The sequence below is a fragment of the Dermacentor albipictus genome, chromosome 1 (assembly GCF_038994185.2).
Source record: "Dermacentor albipictus isolate Rhodes 1998 colony chromosome 1, USDA_Dalb.pri_finalv2, whole genome shotgun sequence".
NCBI classification, from domain to species: domain Eukaryota; kingdom Metazoa; phylum Arthropoda; class Arachnida; order Ixodida; family Ixodidae; genus Dermacentor; species Dermacentor albipictus.
In genome coordinates this window covers 431,352,696-431,377,224 of record NC_091821.1, presented here as the reverse complement: position 1 = coordinate 431,377,224, position 24,529 = coordinate 431,352,696, and the positions used below count along the sequence as shown (strand labels likewise).

The 24,529-nt window shown below is 48.2% G+C and overlaps 1 protein-coding gene across 2 annotated transcripts in view; it reads left to right on the top strand.

Moving 5' to 3' along the window:
- LOC135908495 (uncharacterized) overlaps positions 1 to 24,161 on the top strand; it is a 29,894-nt gene extending 5,733 nt beyond the window's left edge. Inside the window, exons 3-8 of one of the 2 annotated variants that reach the window (XR_010566349.2) lie at positions 1,071 to 1,413; positions 4,669 to 4,742; positions 8,528 to 8,624; positions 10,617 to 10,751; positions 14,627 to 14,755; positions 14,851 to 15,009. Coding sequence is in view for 1 of the 2 variants with exons in the window: in XM_065440305.2 (XP_065296377.1) it covers positions 1,071 to 1,413; positions 4,669 to 4,742; positions 10,617 to 10,751; positions 14,627 to 14,755; positions 14,851 to 14,949; positions 23,991 to 24,050 (840 nt within the window). In the remaining variant the exon portion in view is untranslated. Of the gene's footprint in view, positions 1 to 1,070; positions 1,414 to 4,668; positions 4,743 to 8,527; positions 8,625 to 10,616; positions 10,752 to 14,626; positions 14,756 to 14,850; positions 15,010 to 23,990 lie in introns of those variants that run through there. The other variant, XM_065440305.2, reaches the window with a different exon arrangement.
- The last annotated feature ends 368 nt before the right edge of the window (positions 24,162 to 24,529 follow it).

Sequence of the window (24,529 nt, the reverse complement as noted above, 5' to 3'; positions counted from 1 at the left end):
CCTCCATGAATATTGTTTATTAGTGTCCTTGAAAAGTGAATTTAACAAAGGAAATAATAATCTTACCTCCATAGCATGCTTAGAGCGCAGTACCTCGTCTCGACCTACTAGAGAGAGCGATTATAGGAAGGTTCCTCGATGGCGAACAAACTATGGTCTCCAAATGCTGAAACATTCACTCCCCCACATACTAAACAAATTCAATCTTTCATTAGAGCGACTACGCCTTCTTTCGCGACAGGATATGTCCCATTCTTTACTGACATGATGTATTTCTTGTTGTGTTTTCTTGGTGCAAAAAAAAATGCGGCATGAGATGCTGCATTTTCACAATTTTTTTTCTTCTCCAAGAGTGCAAATCTTTCTGCATTTTTCGTTTTTGTATAATTATATTCCTTATTGTACCAATTTAGCTATGTATTTATGTGACCATGTACTTGTTTTCACGACTACGAATGCTGGCACTTTTCTGCCTTGTATTGCTGGTATGTGGGGCCAGTCAAGCTGCGTTTATGTCACAGCTTCTTTTCCGCATTCCACACCACACATTGTTTCTTTGCCTCATGTATGAATATGTAAACATTGAAACGCTGTGGTGAAATAAACTCCAACTCCAACTCCAACGTAGCTGTGCATATTAACCTCAAGCAAGCAATTCCCCAAGCTAACAGTTGAAGAATTAAAGTGATCGACAGTGGTAGAATAAGGAACATCTCTCGATGTATACATCCAGACACCTCTAGAGTTCATGTGATTACACTGTACGGGTCAGGTTAAATAAGGTCGAAACTGGAATTGAAATTGAATGTTTTGATTGACCGCTGTTGGCGTCCTCTCAACTGTCAATTCTCCTTTGACCGTCTGCCTCGGTTAAAGATTTAGGAACTGCGATAGTAATATATTGCCGCAGTGTCGTCACAGCTTTTAGTGACAACCAAAAAAGCAAAGAAAATAGCGTTTAAAGAATGAACAGGTCAGCTGCCTGCTTACTGAAGCACACAAGACAGGTGCTGTTAATACGCACTGTACAGATAGTTTTTGTTTTCTTTTTTTTTCGGGGCACGACGCAGGTCCCTGCAGTCCGGAGGAGGCGACCAGTTGCCAGCCACGCCGGTATAGCGCCGGCAATACACTTGCACGGCAGGAGACGCCCTCGGAAAGTGGTTGCTGCTGCCGAACGAGTCCGCGTCGCCAAAGAAGAAACAGAGGAGGAGGTCGTGCCACCGGTGGTCGTCGCCACCACTGCTTCCGGAAGTGATCGGGAGGCCTCAGGACCCCACCGGCGGCGAATTGCGCGTGCCCAGCAAAGACGGTCCATGACCGCTAGATCCGAGTCCCCACGTGAGCCCCCGAACGATGCGGATGAAATCTTCTCGGACCAGGAAACTCCCATGCCGACAGACCTTTCTACTGGTAGGTGAGCATCTCTGTATCACAAAGCAAACGATGAATGTGTAACGGCTCCGAACAAACTTACTTGAAGACTCTTTTCCGTTTGGAATGCCAGTAACTTGATATTTGTCGTAAATGACAAAAGATTCCCATCGGTCCGACATGTGTCACATGTAAATTCTTGGTGTAAACTAAAAGAAAAGGTACGAGCAAGAGTCTACTCGCTGCACTGAGCGTGGCCGGTATTCGCGTGAAAATAAGAAAAAATTCCCAGTGCACACGGGATGCAAACTTCGCCTTCAAATTGAAGTATATTAGAATTTTTTATTCGGTTTATTTTAACATTCACGCATGTCGAGGTTGAAAAAAGTAGGCTACTACTAACCTTGTAGCCAGCCTGCCATGAAAATCGGTACACATGGTGCGTAGCACATATAAATATCCTTACAATAAGGCATCTTGAAAATGACCAATAATTGCGAAATCACCACCGGTAGCAGTAGCACGACTCACAAGGACCACTTCTGCAGCTTGTGTGCCACGTACCAGTGCAGGAGAAGAAAGGGGGTTAACCGAGGGGCGCGATTTTCATTAGTCATATCATAAGAAGCCAACAAACACTGACACCAAGGACAACATAGGGGCAATTACTTGCGCTTAATAAATGAAATAAAGAAACGATAAATTAATGGAAAATGAAAGTGGATGAAAATACAACTTGCCGCAGGTGGGTTTTTTTCATCCACTTTCATTTTCCATTAATTTATGGCTTCTTTATTTCATTTCTTAAGCACAAGTAGTTTTCCCTATGTTTTCCTCGATTTCAGTGTTCGTTAGCTTCTTACGATAGTACCAGTGCACGGGGCACACCAGCTGCATAAGTGCTCCTTGTAAGTCGTACTACTGGTACCGGTGGTGATATCGTAATTATTGTTCATTTGAAGGTGCCTCATTGTAAAGACATTTAAAAGTGCTACGTTAATTGAAGAAAATTATACCATTTAACATATTTACACGCATTATTATTTGGGCTCTTTTAGAAATGCAATATATTTCAATGTTTGATTCAATATTCGACGGCCTATGTTTTAAAGACAGTGCATGATCTGTTTATTGAAACCCAGAAAGTTCAGCTGGCGCACGTTGGCTTACGCAATACTCTGCAGGCAGTGTGTCGAAAGAAAATAAATTTAATTTTCTTCGAGCCATATGGAATCGGCATGTGAACCACGTGTAGCTGGAAGTATCGATTTCTAGTTGCCGAGAGCGTACGGGTGACGTTCTTTTGCGTGAGCTTTTACACAAGTTATACGAAATTATAGCGGAGCACCAAACTTACGAAAATTAGTGTACTCAGTGGCTCCAAAATTTATTTTTTTCTTGTATAGCTCGCGCTGACTGCGCGATTGGAGCCCTCCGGCAGACTGGGTCTTACAATGACCGATTATTTCGCATAACTTCGTTTCTTGCGCTTGCTTGAAACATGCCATGTCCAAGATGAAAGTGTCGGCCACTGTCGTGACGAAACAGCCGGACAGAGAAGTTGTGACATCTGGCACAGTGAGCCTGTCCATGTAGCCCCTCGAACCCGCCGTAGTTGCTCGGTGGCTATGGTGTTAGGCTGCTGAGCACCAGGTCGCGGGATCGAATCCTGGCCACGGCGGCCGCATTGCCATGGGGGCGAAATGCGAAAACACCCGTGTACTTAGATTTAGGTGCACGTTAAAAAACCCCAGGTGGTCGATATTTCCGGAGTCCTCCACTACGGCGTGCCTCATAATCAGAATGTGGTTTCAGCACATAAAATCGCATAATTTAATTTTAAATGTAGCCCCTTGAAGCAACTCGTCCTGGCAACGTCAATCTTTAAACGTCGCCCAGTATGCCAGATTTGTATCGTAATGTTTCAAACTGAAGGACTAATGGCATCAAATGTACGGACCTTTTTATATAAGGCACGTCTTTTTATTAGACGTGCATTAATTGTCTATGGCGCGAATGTATGACCAGTGCTTTTATCACCATATTTTTGGCAAAATTTCTCTGCTGGTGTTAACGATCATCCCCGCCTTAGTAACATCTCCAAGAATGTCTCCAGTGTAAAACGCATGTCCACGTCAAGTGTTTTTCAAATCCTCTTCAACTGGGAACGTAGAGTTAAATTTTGAGAACACTTTCGCGGTGGCCTAAACACTAAATTTGCGTGCTCTATGCCTTAGTTTCTACACGCTGTTCTATATTCTATTATTTCACTACTTATGGTACTGGTGTCCTGTGGCCATTGCCATTTCCTTCAAACGTGCATTCTTGAATGCTTGCACTCCACCTCAGTGTGGCTTCCTTGTGACGGTTGGGTTTGGTGCCTCAAGATTATCCATTGCATCAGATCATTCAGCGGCACAAAGCGGCTCTATACATTGTGGTTTTCTTATGTATCTCTTCGGTAAATTCTTTATTTTAAACGCGTTAAGCAATATGCTACAAGCTTAGCAAATAATTTAGCAAACTTACAACTTAACCAAGGAGCTAAAATATGCAGATCTGTTGCAAAATCACACTTCAACTGCTATAGACCAGCTTTCCATGGCTTCATGCTTGCAATAATCCCAAGCATAAGACCACAGGTCATAGTGTGAGGGCACGAGAGCGCCTCCCGTACTAGCAACGAAAACCGAAGCTGCAACGACGAGGCATCAAGCTTACTTTATTGGCCAAAGCAGAGAAAAAAAGCCTCACAGCTTGGCCGAACCGAGCCAGGTTTGGAGTTGTACGATCTATATTGGAAGAATTCGCTCACCGTTGAGTGAATTTCTATATTAAACTAAGTGCTCATTAATCAAAGTTAACAGGATGTCTTACATAAGCTTCCCGTTGTCGGTGCTTCGAATTCATGCCGCTTTGAGTGCATGGGCATCGACGAACAGCAAAAAATCCCACTTGGAAGGACACCGAATATCAGTCAACACTAAAGAAAATTTCTTATTCGGAGGTTTTCTTTTTTTTTTTGTGGCGCGATACGAGGCATGCCGTAGTGGGGGACTCCGGATTAATTTTGACCACCTGGGGTACTTTAGAGTGCACCCAATGCATGGTACACAAGCATTTTTTTTTTTTGCCTTTCGCCCGCATTGAAATGCTGCCACTGTGGTCGTGAATCGAATGCGCGACCTCATTTTTACCAGCGCATTGCCATAGCCACAGCGCCACTGCGGTGGGTCACCAAAGAACACTGAACGGTCATCTTACTCTTGGCGTAATGCTTTCTATCTCAACCAGTGGCCGAGACTCTTCAAGACGATGGTGATCAAAATTCTGATGGAACAAGCAGTGAATCAGACTCTGGTGAAACGGTGAGCACACGCATAGGTGATATGAAGGATTGTTGCCTGGGCCACTGGCTTGAATGGAGCGTTAGATCCAGCACAGCGAGTTTCCTGCTGGGATAATGTGGCGTTTATATTGCAGTTCTTTTCACAATTCATCAGTGTGCCCGAGCAGCGCTACGCCTACGTTATCGCCGTGATCCGCTGGTCGTGAGTGGCTGATGATGAGAAAGGTGTAAAATTGAGAGAAATAAAATGTTACATTATACCAGCTCGCGTTTTCCGAACTGCGCGATAATGTAAGAAAGTTTGACAGACAGAAAAGCGAGCCTAGACGTCAAAACCACTTGAAAACAGAGGTGCTTATATAAACATTTATTGTCGTTTGTGCTTTTAGAAGTAGCAATGTTTGCAGTCTGTGTTACGCCATGTCACTGCAATGCGAAATTTTCATGTTTTGTTAGTTGCATAATTACATGTCAAGTATCGCCTGTTCGTTGCAGCTATGGAGTTATTCTGGATATTCGAATGCGGTGTCAGAAGGAGCGGGTGGTTACGCTTGCACAATTAGCAGCGAATCGTTTGCAACAATGGTGTAGGCCAGCTCATTCACGCATGTCTTTGAAACTGCAGGACATTTATTGATGCAACAGATATGCGGCTAGCTCGGAACGAGAGCGAACATGTTTATATATTTGCCCCATAAAATCAGTTGTCGAATCGCTCTTTGGGATCTCGTTGCAGAACATGTAAAATCACACTGGCGGTAAAACTAGTGCGATTTTGCCAAGATGTTTCTTCCCATAACGAGTTGACTCCAGGGGTGCGATCTTGTACGCGTTCCAAAATAGAACGGAGGCGGTCCGTTCCACTGAGCCGCACACGATTGGTCAATTTGAACCGTGACGAACGCCATGACGTCAATTGTGACGTGATATCTGCTGTCAATCAGTCCGTGTCGCCTGCTATCGGACGAACGCTACGGAACGGATCGCCTATTTCGTGACATAAAGAACGGACCGCCTCCGTTCGACTTTGGAACGCGTACAAGATCGCACCCTGGCAGAATTCCAGACACTATTTATAGCGAAAAAAATATTAAGTAGTATTTCATTACGCGAACCTGAAAGCATATCTGTGACTAAGAGGTCCCTGCACTGAAGTCGTTTTAGCCAGTCCCAGATTTTTCTGTCGAGGTTTGAAGTATTTCGGGTATTGTATTATACCACACGGCTATCATAGTTAGAATTCATTTTCTGATATTTTTTTATACGAAGCATATTACTAGAGCTCAACCCAGCTCCTCAGGCGCGGCGGTGTCGCCTTCAATACCGCTTGACACCGTGACGTCACGACAGAGGAGAAATGGGGCTCCAAATCACGCCGTCGCTCGCGGCGTCGCGGCGGTATATAAGCAGCTTCGCTTGCCTCTGCTAGACACTCACGAGGTGAGATGCCTCCTGGAGACAGAGCTGCTCGTTGGAATGAGAAGCGAAGGTTGCGGCGTGCTACAGAGACTGTTTCTAGGTGGCTTTGGCTCAACTCTTGCAAGATTGGCTGGGTGGGAATCGAACCAGGGTCTCCGGAGTGTGAGATGGAGACGCTACCACTGAGCCACGAGTACGATGCTTCAAAGCGGTACAAAAGCGCCTCTAGTGAATGCTGTGTTGCCTTAGAAACGAGCTGTTTCTAAGGCTCAGGGGTGCGTCGCTTGCTCAGGCGCACATTTCGTTGCCGCGCCGAACGCTGCGTTGCTCGACGCTCACCGCGTCCAATGCGGGGCGCGTAGTGGCTGCGCCGTAGCCCATTGTCTTACGCCCCTTGGCGGGTCGACGGGAACGCTGTCGCGTTCCGCTCTTGAAGGCGAAGCAGAGTAACGCATGAGTTGTTTCTTCGTCTAGCCGAACCAAATATAACCAAGCAACAGCAGTTCAGCAGGCTAAACAGTGGTTCAACAACTAAAATAAAGGCTAGTATGCTTCGCATCCTGGGCTTAACCTTAGCTAAGCCACAGCCATTTTTTTGTTAACCACTTCAATATTTCTCAAAACCTACTAGACGAAAGGTTGTTGCTGCATTCAGTTGTGCTGACTGTCATATTGTAATGCATCCTGCACGAAAACTCTGTATGCTGCAGGATGTGCCCGCTGAGCGTAGTGGCCAGGTGCCCTAAAGCCATCCTAAACAGCATCTTGTTCACGCACAGCACTGTTGCTGCTGTTTATAGCAAAATAATTAAAATTCATATTGCAATTTTTATTGCGACAGCAATTGCGTGCACACTCCAGGCGCATTTCTGCCTTCGGCGTTGCCGTGAGGTTCCGTATCAAATCGGCGCCGCGCGCCGTACGCTGTATGCACGAGTGAAAGCGTGCGACAGTGAGCAGGCGATCGCGGCTCAATCTCGCGCACGCAGCGGCGGAAAGCGGGGAGGAAGCGCGCCGCCTTCCGTCGCGCGCAAGGCTTCTGGGCGAAGCTAGGGAAGGGGGGGGGGGGGGGGGGCGTGGGGCGTTATGCCAGGGACCGCTCAGGCGACCACGCACGCCCGGCCGGACCGCTGTATCTTGCCATCCATCTGCGAAGGGTAGAGAGTCCGCGCTGCGCTGTGTTTTCACGGCGTAGTTCGCGTTGGTGCGGCGCGGCTGCACCAAGGTCAGTTTGCTCACTACAACGTTCTGACGGCGAGTTTCCGCGGTCATCGAGTGAGATGTGTTCACGTTGGCTTGTGTGCGCGTCGCACCATGCTTGTTAGTTTAGTTATACTCGCAGACAACTTTATGTGCTTATGAATGGAAAGCTGCGGAGGCAAAGCGCGCACAAGTGAGGGCTCTTCTGAACAGAGTCCCGCGTTTTATACCACGTTAGTTTAGGCTGGGGAAGGCAAACGTAAACACCTTACAAGCAACAGTTAAATAAAAATTGGAGGACGCTTAAGCTTCGCCTTCAAGAGTGGGACGCGACAGCGTTCCCGTCGACCCGCCAAGGGGTATAAGACAATGCGCTACGGCACAGCGATCACTTACGATGCGCCCCGCATCGGACTTAGCGCCCACCTATCACGCGGTGAGCGTCGAGCAACGCAGCGTTCGCCGCGGCAACGAAACGTGCGCCTGAGCGAAAGAAACGAACCAAAGAACTCGGTGTCTCGGAGGGGAAACGATCTACGCCAGCCAAACGTCGTGATCGGCACGGGCAGAGAGATAGATAGTAATCTAAACCGGGAGCACGGCGAAGCGTCGTCAGGGGAGAGGGAGTCCCGCGACGCGCCTGGCAGCGGTCCCAATGCGCGCGCGGCGCGCCTCCTGTCGGGGCAGCGCCGTACATTGAGAGGAGGGGGTCTTCTGTGTTTGCCGCAAGATGGCTCTGCGTGTGCGGAAAGCGCAGAAGAAATGCAGCGGAAACGCACTTCGCAACTCGTGTAATTGTGACTTCTGTACGTTACATGTTCATAATTACCGATATACACCGCAGTATAACTTTCCACGGCTCGTTTCGAAGGCAACACCGCATTCACTAGAGGCGCGTTTGCACCGCTTGGAAGCATCGAACTCGTGGCTGAGTGGTAGCGTCTCCGTCTCACACTCCGGAGACCCGGGTTCGATTCCCACCGGGCCAATCTTGGAAGTTGCTTTTTATTTATGAAGCGCCTGCCGTGATTTATCGCTCACGGTCAACGCCGCCGACGCCGACACCGACGCCGACGACACCGGCTTTTCTGCGACACGAGCTCCTTAACGCTATCGCGTTAAAATAGAACATACCGCTGGGTGTAAAGGTTTACTTATAATGCGGTTTTTCTCTTACACGTCTAGGGAAAGGCGAAACCGTCACACGTGGAAGCTGCGTCGGATCAGCGTCTGTTCCGAGCAACCATAAGCATTGTCAACCGCTGCCGGACTACTTGGCGCGGTAACATATGCGTCGTCAGGCTCCCGTAGCTTTTCCTTCATAGCGACATAAAGTTGTCCGCGAGTATAGTAGGCCTACGTTTACAAGTTTTTGCGGCCCATAATACTACTACCCTTATTTCGTGTAGCTGTTCACTAATTTTCTGTCGCAATCGATGCTTCGCCCTTCCGGCGATACAGCGCCTTTCTTTTACAAACAATTACTCTGTACTAACAGACAAGAGTTCCGAGCGTAGTGTGATGCTTACAGGTTGTTCATTTAGATATAGAGAATTCTCAATGTCGCCTGTGGCAGATAGCACAATTCTATTCCATAAGCTGGATTACTCAAAGAGGGAGACCTCGCTAGTGCAAGAAATCGAAATGTTTATTTGAATCATTGTCAAAAATTATCTGATTAAGGTATAAGCTATTTACTTTACTGCACACGTTGCAGTTTACTAATAGTAGCCAGAGAGTTCGCAAGGCGTGTCCAGATGAAACAACCTTTCAGGATGGTGCCAGTTTCTATGTATTCATTGCCAAAGTGTGCGGCGAAATGGATTTGTGCCCCAGTTAGTTTCATGCTCCACTACACAAAACAGCACTTTTTTTTAGAAGAATAAGTGTAACCAAAGTGCAACATCACCGGGTGTTTCACGGCGCCTATCTCAATATCGGTTTCATGCTCATAAATGGTTCCAAGAAAATATGCCTTGCAAGCTCACCGGCTAGCATATGTAACCTGAAATATGTCCCATAGTAAAATAACTTAAAACTTCATCAGTTCATGTTATTAAAAATACCTTCAAGTGCTACTCACGTATTAGTGGTATATTTGAGAGCCATGTATAATGCATCAAATTTGTCCGCTTTAGAATTGCTATTAAATGCAATTGACAGAATCGCCATGTCATTTTTCATTGTTGAGCTACAGTGTTGTACACTTGATAGTTTCGTTTTCTAAAGATTTGCGATTCCCAGCTATCCTTTCAAAATTTGACGGCAGCAATCGTAAATTCGCTACCAACAGTCACTAGATTTTAACTTTTCTTTTCAATGCAGACAACCTCCTCGAATTCGATGCATTGGTCGCCAAAAAAAGCAAGTTCTGCTTTCCCATGCATTCAGATCGAAGTCCCCGCTCTAAAGCTTCCTCTTAATGTGAAATTTCAAGTGGGTTGCCCTACAGTCAATGCATACTTTGCAGGCGGGTTGACTGAACTGGCCTCATCTGGACCTTCTGGACTTTATAGTAATTCGATAAGAATGGTTGACTCGAATTGAATTGAATTCTGGTGTTTTACGTGCCATAACGACCATCTGATTATGAGGCGCGCCGTAGTGGGAGACTCCGGATTTTATTTTAAACACCAGGGGATCCTTAACGTGCCCCTATGCCCAGGACACGGGCGTTTTAGTATTTCGCGCCTACCGAAATGCGGCCGCCCTGGCGGGTATCTGATCCAGCGACCTCGTCCTGAGCAGTGCAGCACCGTAGCCGCTAAGACACCGCGGCCTGTAATAAGAATGGTTCGCTTTAAGCAGCTCACATACTCATTTCTTTCTATATTTAATATCCCACCTCTGTCCATGAGTGAACACAACACGGTACGTGTGCCTGGCAGCATGGTGTTCCCTTCTTCCTTTACTGACATTGCCATGGTGCCCTAGACAACCGAAAGCACTTGTTTATTATGTACAGGCTCCTTGGTTCATGGGACATCTAACTTTGAACAGAGTTGCATGCATGTACCGATGTGGTATACAAGCCTGATTTTTTTGTTATTTTTTTTTGGCAGGAGTACTCAACGCACATTTACATTTTATGTTACTTTAGCAATGAGAAAACAACCAATATTTGATTTGGTGTTTGTTGGTCGTTCTTTCTCAATTTGTTGTATTAGATTTGAAAATTTTACTACTCGAACTATTCCTTTACGCAGACACCTATTGTTAGTCATGTTTAGCTGCTGATTAACTGCTTGATGCGCGCCGTTTCTTTTTTTATCAGACAACAGAAATTATATCACAGGAAACTACAGTGACGTGGGGATCAATATCGGAAAACTCGTCCGAGCCTTACTCGCTAACCAGCGAGGCGGTGTCCATGTCTCCCAAATTCACGAGTGTCGCCGATTCAAAGGAGGTAAGCAACTTGCTTTTATATTCTTTGCAACCCTCGACAACAACATGGCACGAACTTCTAGTTTGATTACTTTTGCACGATTCGTCGCAATGGTCATTTTTCTTTGTTTGTAGTGCCCACTTACTCTGCGTTGCACAGTGTGGTCTGCTCTTGAAAAGAACACTAAAAAAATGTGCGCCTCTCATTTTGTGACGGCCTAGCTGCAAGTGGCTGCGAAAGCAATGATCGACAGTGCACTACTTTAGCGTGTCGAAAAGAGTTAGAGCTACCAACTACAAGTTATCTGCTGCAAATATAGGCTATTTCCCTCTCGGTAGGGGGGAAAGTTTGAGCATGTCTCGCACTCAAGTGTTCGCTTTAACGGTGGTGGCCTCTGTACAGGGGACGTTTGCGTAAACATGCGGAGTGGACGAATCTTCGAAGTTTTAGATACGAACCGAATATCACACGCTAACTGTTCGTATTCGTATTGAAAAAGGAACTACATTCGGTTTTTTTTTTCAATATCGAAATTAACCGAATATTGCGCTGGAACCGACTCCTAATGCCTCGCTAAGCTAAATTTTGCAAATTATGCTCAAAATATTGCAAACCCCATGCTCAACGCGGTAGCTTAGTGGCTACGGCATTGCTCTGCTCAGCTCGATGTCGCGTGCTCGGTCAATCGTGCACAATCGTCATGAGCTTTTCCTTTTATATACAGCGTCGGACATACTACTAAACTAAATGACTAAACCTGCATCGGACATATGCGCGAACAATCCAGTTTGTCGCCTTAAAGATGCGGTGGATTCATCAGGAGAAAGCGCTTCCGCAACCGCATTCTGCGAAGCTTCGCGCAACCTTCAAGCTACGGTGGTCATACCCCAGAGGTGCTTATCATATCCGCCTACCTTCCTGTCACGAAATGTGCTAGGTGAAATCTGGCGAGGACCTACGAACAGTAGCACACCTCCATGGCAAACAGCGCCAGCGCGGTGAAAGGGTCGTCAGTCTAACGAAACAGGCGTTTGAGAAGTGGCTCCGGGCGTTAAATATGTTTTTAGAACAAAAGGTAGGAGTGCAAGGCATGAAACGCGCCCAAGAATTGGCCTTCTAAACGCCGAAATGAACAAAACTAATGCGCCAAAAGCACGAGCGATTGCGAGGCATTCGTAAATGGGACAAGTGAAAATTTATTTCGTGAGCGGTACTGGTGGCGCAGCAGATAGCGTCTCTGACTTGTCGCTTTATGGTGTGGTTCCGGGTTCGACTTCATGTCGGGGCTCATTTCTTTCGTCTTTTTGTTTTCAGCGGTAGCCGGTCTGACTCTTCGAAGACTATTTCGACACTTAGATTTGCCAATTTCCAATGAAAGCAACGTGCTCGTCCCCCACTGCCGCTCGACAGTCTAATCTATTGCACCACCGGATCATGCTTATTAGAAAGCTTATTGCACTGTCCATGCACTGCGTTAAACTGCACTGTCCTTGCATGAGCGCTGTAGTGCATTCAAGAATGGTGCAATGAGTATAGTTAAACACGTGAACCAAGTGTCCGATGCGTGCCGCAGTCCGGCTGCAGCGACGACGCACTGCTATGTCATCCTCACTCGTCAGATGTACGGAAGTGGCGTAAGAATTCCTCGCCGCGTCTTGCATACTGTCACAGGTAAAAAAAGAGCAAAAGAAAAAAAGAGAAACATTAGTTAGTAACCATTCCAGGTATCCAGGGCTGTAATCGGAAATCTTATAACGCAGCGTATACAAAGCGGCCTACTTGCGATCGCATGCGCATTTGTAATATTTAATCACTGACTAGCTGAACCTTTCGGTTTCCTCCGCATAATTTTTCGTCCTATTTCGGTGCCTGTTAGAACCAACTCTTGCGCGCGTCCCATGGTCCACACTACACTCTCACCTTTTACGCGTTGAACACAAAGAGCCGCTTCCTGTTTCGGCAGGAAAGTGAGCCCCCCCCCCTCCCCCTCCCTCCCCTTTGCCGCGCCGGCACCGGTTACCGTCGAAGTTAGCCGCTGCATGTATAGTCTCCATCGCATCTGCGCGGAACCCCATCTGTACAACATTTCACTACTTAAAGTAGACGAAGCAGCATCAAACTGGGAGTGTGTATGCCATGCGGACGAAGCTGAAAATGCTTATAAACGTATACGCAGACCTACGAAGTCTCGTACGACGCCATAACTCTCGCTACCAATTTTCAAATTTTTATTAGAAGTCTGCACAGCGATGTGATTAAAACAATCTCCCGAAGAAGCGTCGACCAAGAACTGATTTGAAGCTTCAAAGCAATCGGCATACGGCAACAATCACTGGCACCTGTTTGTGAACAATTAATGAAGGCGACTTGAAGAGCGGTCAGTGGAGCTAACTCTTCGGAGAAAGAGTTATGCTCCTCCGCTTCTGTTAACGTTTCTGTTGCTTTTAGGATCGCCGAGTCGACTTCGACATCTTTGTAATTGCGAAATGCTGCAACACGGATGCATTTGAGCCAATCACTTAAGTGGAATCACTTCAGTAGCAGGGCACAATTGCATCATTGGTCTATTTGCCAGAAGCACACTTTGCCTTAGTATCGCGTCGGGGGGCACTGAATGGAACGGGTTTTTCTTGCTGTGAAAGCGGCGCATCAACGCTGTGGAAGCAGATGCGGTAATTGTTTTAGCTGTGACGGTACGCCGATCTGCGCTGCCTGCGGTAACTCAGACAGGTTTCACCGCAATACGCACTGTATGAGCGCTGACGCGAGGGAAGCATATAGGGACCTGTTCAGAGTGCTTATGCCCGACGTGTCTTAACGTGAAACAAGCAAAGAGCACCTAAATACGTGGAGCGTAGTCATATTGTAACACTGCTGGATGCGTCTAACGTACCTGCAAAAAAAAAAAAAAAAGCTGAAGGGAGACGTTGGGCGTAATTATCTTTAGCCACTTCCACTGAGAAAAGTCGATATTTGCCCAACTCTAGTAAATGAGTCTCAGCGTACACGGAACGAAACTACAACTCTAAACATGTTGCTATGGGGTCTAAAACGCTCACATGCAATTATAGTGACGTAAAAGTCATTTATTCGCATTCACTCATTCTTCCTAATTGACGTACCCGTCGTAGCATGTTCTCGTGCGTAATTTATATGCTGCATTACAGTTAAGATCTGAACTCTTCTTGTTGACCTGATCACGTGCATCTTATTATATTGATGCGAAAGCATCAAATGGCCCATTGAGCGAAAGAGCTGGCGATTGTAGCAGAAAAAAAGGCACCAAAATTCCCATTGGCTGCAACGCCAATTCGCGTGCGCGCCTCGACGGAGCAGACGGGGCGAAAGGAAACACCTGCTGCCCTGCTTCCACGCCAGGTGCTCCGTGAGGGGAGAGGGCATCGCCGCGACTCCACGTCACCCAAGCTGTCGGAAGGCTGTGTTATCCGCGCGTTCTTTGTCCGCGCAAGCTCTCACCTGCATTCTAACTTCGCCTCGATAATCGCTACAAAGAAATTAATTTATAGAAAGGCAGAATAAATTCCAAAGGAAGACCATTGGCGGTAGTCGGAAGCCGAGTGTCTTACCCACTGGGGTAAGCCGGTTAGCCAACCGTATCAACGCGCTCGCTTGGCCGCCAGGAGTTCATAACTCGAAGTACCGCTCAGTGGCGTTTAATTGGACATTATTGCTTTCGCATTCACAACTCGTAGGAAGTGCTTAGGTGTCCTGGGGGTTCTTAAAGGGGTAATTGTGGCTGAAAACTAAACACGACATACCTGTCAAACAGCTTTTAGGATAGCGTATATGGAAACACACATTTCTATAATTTCGAACTTCACCGCAACATGTAGCGACAATTCATCGCTTACCTGGCAATGTTTCCCTTCGCCCAGGAAACCGTGGACGAAACAAAGAGAATGACAGGTGATTCAGAGCATCCGAAAGGACATCCACCAACCGGCAGCATAGATACGTCTGCGTCTCCGCAACCTCCGAGTTCCACAGTAGAGCTACTGAATTTTGTAAGGACTGCATTGTTTGAACTTCACTTCTAAACTGTACTGATGTCACTGTGCCATGAGTCGCATGCGAATTTTTGTTCTTTATTCATTCGCAGGAGAAGTCACCTCTGCCAACGAAGGTCATAGAGGAAGATGAGGAATTACCAACAAACGAGTCCAGTTCTACTGGATCTCCATTTACCTTCAGCAGCATAGTAAATGCTTCGCCTTTTCCTTAAATTCCGCTGAGGGAAAGAAATAATGGGGCGCTTGGAGTCTGCGTCTCATGGGAGTCTGCATGCTGACAGGATGTGCCACAGGCCATTGCGGAGCCGGACACACCTCGTATACGCCGTGTTTGTGACGCCACTTGTACAACACGGAAGCTCTAATGCACTTAACTAATTAAGAATGAAGAAGCGCGAGTATCGATAGGCCGTACCATATTGCCATTCCGTTTCGATCAAGGTGTATTTTGTAGGTGCTTTAGAGAAAATGAGAGAGGCTTTGAGGGGAGATGCGTCGACCTGCACCACTAATATATCGCAGCTGCTTTACAATGGCCACAGAAGGAGTAAATGAAGGACATAGCCGGGAGGGGGGGGGGGGGGGGGGTCGGTTTCGGTACACCTTTCGACCACTACTTCGGGGATACTATCGCTTTCGCCTGAAGGAGTACTCAACCAGCCAATCAGCTCATTCGATTTTGCTCAACCAGCCAATTAGCACGCGCTTGACGACCGAGGCGATACTATCGCCAAAAGGGATCATCGCAGAACGTACGTCCCCACCCACGCTTCTGCCCAGCAGGAGTTGCCTCGCGAACTGTGCGGCGCCAGCATGACGCACGCGGGTATAGTTAGAGCTAAACCTTGCCATCGCTGGCACTAGTTTGCCCTTTGGGCGTAATCGCAGTGTTTGGTCGTATGAAACTTGTTAAATGCGCAAACCCGCCGTTCAATCTGTTTTCTTGCATACTTGAACAGTTTACTCATTCACACAGCATGTCAGAGCAACATGTCACAAATAAAAAAACAACCTCGCCCCTTCCAGTCCGTGAACATGGTCGAAGAGCAAAGCTGTGTTAGTTACACCGAGGGTTACCCGATGCAAGTCAAACTTCGCAAGCACTATATTGTGAAGTTTTTGTTTCACCATTGTTTCACATCATTTTCCCTTTCGCGTGCTTCGCGTGGTGAACATGCTTTAGCAGTTCTTTATTTATTTTTTCTCCCAGTGTTCTTCTGTTCATACTTTTTTTTGCGCGTGAGGCAGGCCTTACGACAACGAGCCCGTTCAAGAGACAACTCTCGCTGACGCTCGCGGTAGGCAGTTTCTTCCTCAGGAGTACGCACTACTCCTCGTCTTCCCATAGTTGCAGCTGGGATGGAATGTGCGGAACCACTAATCCAGGTGTGCTATAACGTAAAACTATTACAGTTTTTTTTATTCCAATTCTGCAATCAGCTCACCGCGATCGCGATCACGCGACGTCACGAAAACCGCGATAGCTCCCGATTTGATATGACGTGTACACACTGATTATGCACAATTAGACCAAAGAAAACAAAAAATTGTTATTTCTGATTCGATGCCTGTTTGCCATTAGCCCTCGGCAATTGCTCAAAAGTTTTCGGGCTGCACCCACTTCACCTGCGTCTCACGCGACGTCATAAAACCGCAAAATCTTACCGCGTCAAAGTGACGCGTACGCGTTAAAGATGCGTTAATAGGCCGAACAAAACTGAATTTTCTTCTGGATAGGCGCAGACTTCCCCATTCCGAAAGGAATAAAAGATGGCTGCCGCCGATCGCTCCGACACTGGCTATACTCGCCCCTGCTGGAGAACACGGGTTTGCTTGCGTGTAATAAAACTTTTTGCGTGGCGATGTAACGTATTCGAGACTTTTCGGCATGTTTACGACCGTGATTTTCAAATAAACTTCCAGTTGGCAGTCAGCGCTTGTCTGTGGTATTTGTTTCCTTGTGTCCTCGTCTTTTTCGCGCTGTTTCACCTCAGTTCTAAGTATGAACCAACTAGCCCTCATCAAGATCTTACTATTACGACCTCGCTTTGTCAACTCTTCTTTGCTGAGGATCTGTTTTAGCGGCATTGTTAACTTTCCGTTGCATGCCGCCGCAATTTTCGACCAGCCACCGCAAGCTAAGTAAGGGAAAGCGGACTAATCGCAGACGCCGGCGCCACCCTCTTCATCCGGTTATCATTTTTCAGTGCACTGGCTCCGCCCCATTAAATACGTCTCCACTTGAGCATGCTTCTTGCCTCTTGTCAGTCAATTACATAAGGCAAGCCGCTCAGTGTAGGCAATGTTATTCGTTTTTAAAGTAAATAAAAGTTACCTCTTCTTTTAGAGAGCGTTTGCTTGGTCTGTTCTGACAACCCTGCGGGTCACCACCCTAACCTTACGTCGGCGGTTACTCAAATTTGACGTCAAAACATTGGAATAAAAACATATTGGAATAGTTTTACGTTATGCCGCTCCAAAGCTCCGTATATTGGACGCAAGGCCCATTACTGGAGATGCGGCGCTGCAATCGTTTTGACCATTGGTTGGATTGATTTGACGATTGACGTCTTTGTGTTTCTTAAGGGTGTTACGCACACGTTCGGCTTCGACGGAGGGGACAACGTCAGTGACGGTATGCCCGCAGTCCTCCGTTGTCGCTTGCGTTCGATGTTTTCAGTTAGCTCGGTGGCGTGGTTAACAGCATCCGCCCGGCCTTGCCGCTTGCGATTCTTGAAAATTTAATTGCTCCGAAATTGAATGTGACCGTCACGTAAGACAATGAATGGCTCACACCCCTGTAAACGCGGCATCCTCTTTACGACGACCGAAGTGAAATGCTACGCTGGATTGACGAGCGGCAATGGAAATGACGTGGAAGAAGACGACGACGCTCGAGCCATTGCTGATGATGATAGCTTTAGCGAAATCCAATTACTACGGCGCAGGGTCCGCACAAACAGCTTCACTGATTGACAGATTTCTAGTCTTACATACGGCAGTACGTTTTTCAACCATTTAGCATTATTAACCTATTTACATAAAGCTGTCGTAGTGGATATAGGCGCCTCTTCACCTATTGTTCTGTTTTTTCCTCATCTTATTAGGTAATTCAGCTTTCCACATAATATTTTTATCGTATTTGGTATTCACACTATGCCCTTTAACTGAACACATGCGCTAATCCTCTTCAAAACACAAGAAATGGTACTTTGCAGTCACAAAAAATTTCGCAACATTGTAATGTCCCGGCTCGCGGAAAGCACTGGAAAACCATTTGCTCTTAATTTGTCACTACGTTGGTCACAAAGGGTTGAACGTGCCATAGACAACAATTTTGGCGCTTTTGGCGAAGCGTTGAGATTTGTTGTTCTTCTTAAAAAAATTTTTTTCAAACAAAGGTGTAGGGGGCACGCAGGCCCCTGGGCCCCCGCACGACCGTACTGCAGTCAAGTGTTTATGTTCCGTAGGTCCATAACACTGGCAGCCCGGCTGGTCGCGATGGTCTGCGTTGCCGAGTCCTCAGAGCGGAGCATGGTCTCCCAGTCCTCCCACGATGCCAGGTGCTCCAGGCCCCGCGGGGGAGGGTCCGCCGGGCAAAGCGAGAGGATGTGGATGGCGGATGCGAACGGTTCGGTACAGAAGGCGTAGGCGGGGGTGGGGAAAAAGGGATGGTAATGGGATAGGGTGACAGGGGAGGGGGAGTCTCTGGGTCTGGAGTCGCCTCCAAAGTGTCGCATGTCTGCTGTCTAGGGATGGTTGAGGCGGGGGTAGATCTGACGTGCGGCTCTGTAAGCCTGCGTCAGATCGCTGAAAGAGTGCATGCGCTCTTTCGTGAATCCCGGATCGGAGGCCACCTGCGCCCGGTTAATAGAACCTCGGGCTAAAAGGTTGGCAGCCTCGTTTCTGGGATTCTCGGAGTGCGCAGGCACCCATATCAGCTCCACATGGCGGGGTGGAGGTGCAACCGGCGAGTCCAGTATGCAAAAAGCAGGAACATGGACTCGGCCTCGTGCAAAATTTAGTATAGCTACTTTTGAATCTGTTGTTATGTACCGGGCTTCCGTATGGGGGGGAGGGGGCTCTCCCCCTCCCCCCCCCCCCCATTGCTACGCCACTGCCGCTCTGACTTCCGTCTCCGTTATGTCCGTGTCGAGTGTGGGGTTGGGCTGCCCTGTATAGGGAGGCAAGCGAGTCGGTGTGCCTGGGGAGGTGTAGGTTTTTTGAAGTGTGTCTATAAGGCTGTCAGGGTTGTCTATGTGTGCGTGGATGAGTCTTGTTACATGGTCTTGTGTGGCTGCTTTTGTCTGCGTCGAATTTATAAGGTGGCGGAGGGGTTGCCAGGCCCGCTTGGTGGACAGGTTCCCAGCAATGCCGTCGCATATCGGGCCCCAGTTGGACCGGCAGAGCTCCTCAGAATGTTGTTGGATTTGAGTTTGCAGCGCGGCCAGCCGCTTTTTAAGTGTCCTGTTTAGCTTATTCCTCTTCCACCGTTCTAGGAGGCTGTGATAGGCCTCCCAGAGGTGGGCGAGTCGGGTGTCTAATGTAGGGGTCTCTGTAGAGGTTTCAATGATTTTTGTGTTGCGTTGGACGTCATCCTGGAGTGATTTCACGCAGGTGTGGATATCGGAAATAGGGGTATCAGAGCGGGCCGCGCGAGTGGTGTGGAGAGAGTCCCAGTTTATGAGTTTGTGTGTCATGTAAGCGTGACGAGATTGTTTGTATGGGACAGTGACCTTTATAATGTAATCATCACTGCCTGGTGTGTATTGTGTTCTGGTCCCGGTGACGCCTTGAAGAGAGTGGGTCAGCACCAGGTCCGGGCTGGTGTCCAAACTGACGCTATTGCCGATCCGAGTGGGCGTCAGGAAGTTGTTGTGTATGGTGAGGTGGAGGTTCTGGAGGAGCAGCCAGAGCTTGCGACCTCGGTGTGTTGTTGTTTTGTAGCCCTAGTCTGCATGTTGACTGTTGAAGTCTCCGCCGACTAACAGGGGGTGCTTTCCTGCCAGCCGGTGGACCGATCGAAGTGGGGACTCTAGAGACGCCATCGGGTGTGATGGGAGGAGATAAATGTTGACAATAAATATGGATGTTAACGTGTGTTTATGGTGTATTATTTCAGTGATCACTCAGGGCGTCTCTGAAGCGATATGGTGTGCCCTGTGAGTGATGCTACGGTGTATGAGTGTGGACGCCCTGGGTTTGTCTGGGGCGTCCGAATGTACCGAGGTGTCACTGGGAAGTGTTGCGCTATGTGCAGCGTCTTCGAGTAAAAGTAGTTGGGGCTAAGGAGTGAGTGAGGGAAGTAAAAGCTGCAGAGGTGTACGCTTGCCCCGGAAGCCACGGCAATTCCAAGTTAGAATTTGTAGGTTATTTCCCCGCGCCGCCATACCGGAGCGTGGGGGGGAGAGGGGGAGGGGTTAGTTGCGTGTCCATTGGAACGTGTTAGTCAGGAGGTGTGAATTGTGTAGGCTGAAGGGTGGGTTGCGAGGGTATGGAAGGGCGCATTTGTGTGAAGCGGTGTTCTATATTTTCGAGCACCTTGTTAAGCATAACATCCATGCGTTGCTTTAATTTATCCGTGAGGGTTTCTACCAGGTCAGTGAGTTTAGTTTCGAGGCGTGTTTCGAGTTCTTGTAGTTTACGATCGAATTTAGACTCAAGTGCTGCAAGTTTGGCATCTATGTCTGCCAGCTGAGGGGGTGGTATTTCCTGTGTGGTTCGCTGTTTTTTCGTGGGAGGTGTGCTGGGAGGCGCACCAGCGGCTGGGAGCCGTTGTTGGGAGCCGTTGTTGGGAGCCGGCTTGGAGCCGCCTTAGTTCAATGATTTGCCAAGATACGACGCTACCCAAATGGTGCGACTAGGGTGCCTCAATGTCCTCCTCGCCCGCCGCTACGGTGAGGAGGACATTGAGGCACCCTAGGCGCGACTAATTTAGGTACGCCTGCCTGCCAAACGCGGGCGTCTGAGCGCGCGCCACCGCAGTTCCCGATGAGAAGTGGTGGGCGCTCCATTGGACGCCGCCAGGGGGCCAGCGAGTGCCAACGCGCTTCGCATCGGCTCTGTACAAACACGGCGATTTCGTTCGAATTTCCACCCACGCAGTGCCCATCTCTTCACTACACCGTTGCTAAAGGTGAGCGCTACCATCTGTTCAAATTTGGTGGCCGTCGGTCCCCCCTAAGCGGGCCCACGGCCGAAAACCGCCCTTTGCCGATCAGCTGCCGCACTAGGCCTCGCGCCACCGTGCGCTGAGCCTAAGCCGCTTCGACCTCCCCTACGTCGACAGTATGGAGTCCCAAGTGATCGGAGTGACCATTGACCCAAAGGACTATGATCCCAGGGGCTGGAATCATATCCTGAGCCTACCAACCCGTCAGAAAAGAGCACCGAAAATCCAGGACCAGCCGAACGCCGCCACCGGCTCGCGACCTGCAGATTCCGTACACCAAGCGTCCCAGCTGCGCGCGACGCGTCTCGTGGCGCAAAGGTCGCAAGGCCAGCCGCGTTTGCCTGAGGATGCCTACAAGATAGTGTTTCGTTCAACCGGGGGACTTACCTTAACCGACCTTCAACCGCGCCAGCTTCGCCTGGCCCTGCCTGTGATGTTGCGATATATGTTGTATCTGGAGATACACGATACATCCTTTCGTGTATCGGAAATACAGATACTGACACACGTCTTGTCAGTGCTATAATGATACTGATACAGGATACCCAAAGGGTATCTAAGATGGCACCTAAGTTACATGTATTTTCGATACTGCCCAAGACCAGGACCTGTGCACCGCTGTTTTTATGTGCTGCCGTCGTGTGCTGCGAAACTATTTGGAGATGTCTCAGCTCGTTCTTCGGGAAATTACGCAATGTCAGCTCACACCAGATCATTGAAGAACTACTGTGAACAATTTCGTTACCGCAGTAACTATAGCATGTAGAAATGTCCTCTGTTGCGGCAAACATGCGACGCTGCTGTGATCCGGGTCTGGGTAGTAGTTTGGACTCAGGCGTCATACAGAGGGTCGTTTGCTTACGCCTCCGCAGCGCCTAAAGCAAGGCAGCTAAGCCACGCTAGGCCGGGGCCTCCCATTAAGCTTGCCAATAGCGGACCCGTGACGTCATCCGTCGCCTTTGCCGAGAGTTGCTTGTTGGTCAGATGAGGTCAGGATTTTGAAGGAAATGATAAACGGGTTTGTTTTACATATTTAATAACTGCCTCAAGAGAATGGAGCATACTCCATGTCGAAGCACCTTAGATCACTACGTGTCAGAGATCGTACATGTCAGCAGACACATCATGACCAAGGTTATCCGCTTTTAAAACAGTCATTTTACCTTGGTAACTAGGCGACGGTATCTTATGCCTGTGTCCCGTCCAATCGTAAACGGCAGAACTGCTCGTAAAATCCTACCCGTGGTCGCCCCAACTTGCTGGACTCCACCTCTCATGTCCAACCTTCGAACCCGCCTACGAAGCAATGGCGAGGCAATCTCGAAACGAGTCCACGTCGTTTCCCCAAAAGTCGCTCCGTGACGGTCAGCTTGTCAGCCTTGAAACCGGCCTTCACGCTCGTTACCGCTTCCACGGAGTGCAGCGGTTGTTGTCGCCTCGAAGGGAAGGTCTCTGTTTGGCCGTAAAAAGTGGAGTCTGGCCCCGTCGCCGTACCTGCGGGCGCTGGTGAACGGGCTGCCTCGTGGGAAGCACCGAAAGAGTGCGCATTAATGCGCATTGCCGTTTTGGGACGTAACAGCGTGCATCACCAGCCGTGGTGTTTGTGTGTTCTGATCTATTTTGACTGTATCTTGACTGATTTTATGCAACGAAGAGCAGCAGCATCTCTGAAATTCCAGCATGAATTGGAAGATCTCGCTATCTGGTTGCTTGGCTTAAGAAGTAAAGCATAAGAGTGCTCGTGTACGGCCAACCTAATGCAACCCCGAAACATCTAAGCGCCACTCCTTATAAAACATGTGCATCAGACACCGGATTCGTTCTTGGAAATCTGAAGTCTAGTAACCCTAGAACCACTATGCTGTGTGTACGTTAGCCTCCTGTACGACCTTCAGTGGCATTGCGTTGCTCAACACAGCGATCACTGCAATTGGTAGACCAGCGTGATACATATACGTTTCGTGCTTCGACATTCGCATTCGGGCCCTGTAAAGCAGTAATATACAAAGGGGAACGCATAAGAAGAATGAGACGGCTATTTGTGAGAACAGAATAACCGTGACAATTGGTGAGTGTATCGTGAGGGACGGGACGAACAAGACCAAACAAAAAGAAGGAATCGGTTTTCATCCTCTTCTACCCAAAGGAAAAAAGAACATTGGCTAACGCCGCAAATAAGACCTCTTGTGGTCGTGCCACATGCTGGCACCGTGCGCTATAAAGCACTTACCTATATGTAACCCAGCATCTACCACTGCTTCGGACGCTCGCGCAGTCCGCAGCAGGTCGCTCGACCACCCAGTAATTGGCGTTCACAGTGTACGGTATGCTGTTGTTAGTATTCGAAACTATGTTGTTCATGCGCGGAAAGCTCGTCCAACAAACGATGTAGTCGCGCAGTGTATGTACAGATAACAACTTGAACTCTTGTCGAAGTAAACAGCCCAACTTATTCCGCAGCAGAACAATACCCACGCTGTTACGATCATCTTATGTCTCGTAACTACTCCTTTCCGCTAAACTACAGCTTAGAATTACAGTGAGGGTGCTGCAGAAACGTCACATTCACGAAACAAATTTTCAAAAAAATGCGCAACTGCTCTCCGAGAAGGATTGCGTGCTCAAACACGCACACACGCAACGCACCCAGTGCTCCGTCCGCATCAACGCCAGCAGGAACTCCGGCCATGCGACTGAAATTGCAGTACGTCTCACAGAACCGTTTCCAACATGGAAGACGTCACGTCATACTATATATACAACGCTAACTCGAAAGCTACCACTAGAAAGTGCCGTCGAGCGTGCACCTGAAATACAACACGGAGCTCTCACCCAAGCCAGCTTGCCGGCTTTCTATAGATAGCGCCACTTCCCATGCAGCATGGCGGCGCCCTTAAAGAAAAAAGGTCTATAAATGTTTCGCGCGGAAGGTCCGATTGTACATCCGTCTCCTTTTCCTGTCCAAGTCACAAAATATACGAGTATCAGTCACACTCCGATAGTCTGACGCACGTGCGCAAGTCAGTCTCTGCGATGGATGTTTGCATTTCTTCGCAGTGTCAACGTGCCACTCATGAACTTCCCGGAGTTCGCAGGCGCCTTCAAGTGCCCGACTGACTCGCCCATGAACCCGAGCAACAAATGCAGCTTCTGGAACTAAGAAGAGCAGAGCTAGTGCTACCTCACTTGTCACAAAACGGAAAGGCAAAAAAGTGATGATTCTTTAGACCACTCTGTTGCCTTCTTTTTTTTTACCCGCCGTGGTGGCGTAGTGGATTTGGCGTTGCGCTGTCATGCACGAAGTCGCGAGATAATTGAAAGTCACCACTATGAGTTAATTGTATTATATAATAATTAGTAACGCAGTTAATTATGTTATCAAATTCTTCCATGATCCTGACAATTTTTAATGTATTTTGCGTGCTTCTCCACGTATACCGAATCTTTTTCGGCGCTGCGCTGCTGAGCACGAGGTGGCACGCGTTCGATCCAAGCCACAGCGGCCATATTTCGAAGTGGGCGAAATGCGAAGAGACCGGTGTACCGTGCATTGGGTGCATGTCCAGGAATTCTGGACACTCTCCTTCGGAACTTCA